Source organism: Nannospalax galili, unplaced genomic scaffold (assembly GCF_000622305.1).
Source record: "Nannospalax galili isolate Female #2095 unplaced genomic scaffold, S.galili_v1.0 scaffold734, whole genome shotgun sequence".
NCBI classification, from domain to species: domain Eukaryota; kingdom Metazoa; phylum Chordata; class Mammalia; order Rodentia; family Spalacidae; genus Nannospalax; species Nannospalax galili.
This window is the reverse complement of record NW_008337073.1, coordinates 3,461,978-3,465,509: the sequence shown is the minus strand read 5'-3', so window position 1 is coordinate 3,465,509 and position 3,532 is coordinate 3,461,978. Positions and strand designations below refer to the sequence as shown.

The 3,532-nt window shown below is 38.4% G+C and overlaps 1 protein-coding gene across 1 annotated transcript in view; it reads right to left on the bottom strand.

Annotated features, from left to right (window-relative positions):
* Positions 1-3,532, bottom strand: part of Ccdc38 (coiled-coil domain containing 38) — a 62,790-nt gene that overhangs the window by 43,947 nt on the left and 15,311 nt on the right. The window contains 1 exon segment of the mRNA XM_029563106.1: positions 447-511. Coding sequence (XP_029418966.1) covers positions 447-511 — 65 coding nt within the window.

Below are 3,532 nucleotides of genomic sequence, written 5' to 3'. Positions count from 1 at the left end.
TATTTATTTTATTTATATTATATTTATTTGTATTTATAAAATACTTCAACAGGTATCTGGCATTTCTTTCTGGTGAGTGGGTTAGAGAAGCTGGAATGATTCTAGAGTGCTCTTATTCCCACCATAGTCAATCAGAGATTCAGGGAAATCTAAATTAAACAGGTCTTTTCAAGTGCTAGTGAGGCTATAGGAGACAGAATTAGGGAGAAGGGAGATATGGGGCTTAACATCCTCTAGAATTATATATTACTTGACTATAAGCTGTCCGAAGGCAGGCCTTTTTATGACTTGGCACATAGTAAATACTCAATATTGTTCAAATGAATAAACACAGGCATTAACCACTCCATTCAGCCAATAGACTTGGGAGTTGTAATGGAAAAACACAACATCAAGGTAAGTATTTGGTAATACTATTGATGGGAGAAAGAAATCGCTTTTACTACCTCAAGTAGAAACCTGTTTCTCTGGTCGTTAATGAATTCATGGATCGTCCTCTTTCTGTCTGCACCTGTAGAGAACATTGAAATAGATTTAGGTCTAGTTTGCTGTCTTTCAAAGATACTGCATAGAATAAGAGTTAGTATAAGTTATTATATGTACACATTTAGAGACAGCAAAATAACTTTACCTTCCAATAAAATTTCCCTAATGACTCAAAAACTAAGGTAATAACTAATAGCTACCAGTTATTTTGTATCCACTAATTTTCCAAGAACTTTATTAAGCATTTAAAATGCATTGCCTAATCTTAATAAAGTATTTATTATCCCATCCTCTTTGTATCCTGAAGCTTAGCAGTGCCAAAAGTCTTGTCCAAGATCCCACAGCTACATGTGACAGAGATGGAGTTGAGTTCCCCAAGCACTAAAGTGGACCATACTGCTCTAAAAAAAAATCTGTTTTTTAGAAATATATTTTATTGCTGAGTATGGCGGTGGCATATGCCTTTAATCCCAGCACTAGGGAGGCAGAGACAGGCAGATCTCTGTGTGTTCAAGGCTAGTCTGGTCTACATAGTGAGTTCCAGGCCAGCTGGGACTACAGGAAGACCCTGTCTCAAAAGGACCAAAAAAAAAAAAAAAAAAAAAAGAAAGAAAGAAAGAAAAAGAAAAAGGAAATATATTTTATTGCCTTTGAAAATTTCATTAATGCATACAATGAATGTATTAATCTTATTCACCTACCACTGTTCCCTAACTCCTCCCAGATCTACCCCCCACCTCCCCACTCCCTCCCAACTTTCTGCTTTCTTTAAAAAAAAATCCACTGAGTCCAATTGTGCTGCCCATATACTCATGGGTGTGGGGCCATCCACAGGAGCATGAGCCACGTACCAGGGATCGACTCTTAGAGAAAAATAATCATCCCTTCCCCAGAAGTCATCAATTACTCTAGAATAGGGGCTCACTAACCCCTGCCCCCTCCATGCTGGAATGTTGACTGACATGATCTTGTGCAGATCTTGTGTAGGCAACCACAGCTGCTGTGAGTTATGAGTGTAGTGGTCCTGTCATGTTCAGAAGACATTTTCATTTTTCCCCTACCTCTGGCTCTTAGAATCTTTCCTCCCCCTCTTCCTCAATGGTCCCTGAACCTTGGGGAAGCGGGTTGTCATACAGATGTCCCATTTGTGGCTGAAGATGGCTGCAATCTTAACACTTGGCCAGTTCTAGACATAAGACTGGAGTTCTCTGGCCAAATGTCTTTGGAGACCACAAGACAAATTTGCAATAGGGGTAGAAAAGATGGCAAACAGCTTCACCATGCAAAAAACTGAATAGGAAGACCAAAAATTTTCCTTCCAAGTTTTCTTCATTTTGGAAAATGCTACATTTCCACATTAGCTTTGTGTGAAGTCAACAGAATGTGGTCTAGAATAAAGTCTCTCACTAACAGCTTAAATAGAACTAGCAATAAGATACTTCCTAAATAAACATTGAGCCTGTGCAGTAGGAGAACCATGTCTTCCTGCAGTTGCAATGGCCTCCACCTCTAATGACCTAGAGGATGTGAGTGAGCATTTACCTTCTTTCTGCTGTGCTTTCCTCATGTGTGATGAGGACACTATGTCAGGTTATATTACTATTCTTATATATCTCCTGCCCACCTCTGTGAGAGGACTGTTTCCCACCCTCATCTGATGTCAGGGTTTGACATGATCTGGCCATGGAACAGACATGGAAGGGAGATATGTGACTTTCAAGAAAGAATTTCAAGAACCACCACCTTCTTCCCATTGGCTGCATCTCTTATGTTTCTTCAGCAAAAGACCTGGAGCAAAGAACCAAACTTGACAAGTGTTTGATAATTAAACTGCTCAAGTTGGAAGCCACTGAAATTTCTATGTGGCTTATTATGAAAGCATAAGTTAGGAATATCCCTCCGTTTCATAATGGCATCAGGAGAATGAAATGAGGTAAGACATTATAAAATACACAAGAATTTATTAATAATTGTTATCTGTTATTATTTAAACAACACAGTTGAACCATTTATTTAATGACCAATTAAAGCAACAACGATTATTACAGTCATTATTAAATATTCATTGGGAGGTAGCCAATGGAGTCAAGAGGCCTTCACTTAAATTCTGCATGGAATAGAGATTTGGGTGGCCCAATATCAATGAGCCATTTTCATCATTTGCAAAAAGGAGGCAAAAATCTAACAGTATTTTGGTACAGATTAAATACAATATACAGGATGGAGGGAACCCAGCATTTAAGAGCACAGGCTACTCTTGCAGAGGACCCGGGTTTAATTCCCAGCATCCACGTGGCTGCTAACAGCCATCTGGAACTCTAGTTCCAGGGGAATCCAACACACTCTTCTGATCACTGAGGGCATTATATGACACAAGTGCACTTACATACATGCAGGCAATACACTCATACACATGGAATATACACACAAACACACACACACACACACACACACACACACACACACACATATATATATAAAAGACAATATCCATCATAGCAGCTGTCACTTAGACATAGCTATCTTTTTAATCCTTTTAGAATTTTACATGATAGAAACCACTGACATTTGTAAAAGTAGAGTCCAAACTTCTATGTACCTATGACCTACTGCAACATTATTAATATTTTATTAGTCTTACCTACTGATACCTCTGTTTAGTTTTTCTTCTCACTAAAGTATTATGAAGAAAACAAAAACTCTTGAATTATTTATCCATAAATATTTTAGTGTGTAATTGTACCAGACAGTTTAAAAACAATCATTCTACCATCCTCACCCCTAACAAAACAGTTCCTTAATGTAATCTCATAGCCAGTCTAGGTTATGTTTGTTTCTCAGTTGTCTTAAAAACATTTATCTTAAAAACTGAAAGCAGGGCTGGAGAGATGGTTCAGCAATTAAGAGAACTGACTATTCTTGTATAAAATTCAGGTTTGAATCCCAGCATCCATATGGCTGCTGGCAACCATCTGTAACTCCAGTTCCAGGGGACCCGACACCCTCTTCTGTCCTCTGTGGGCACTGCATGACACAGGTGCACTTA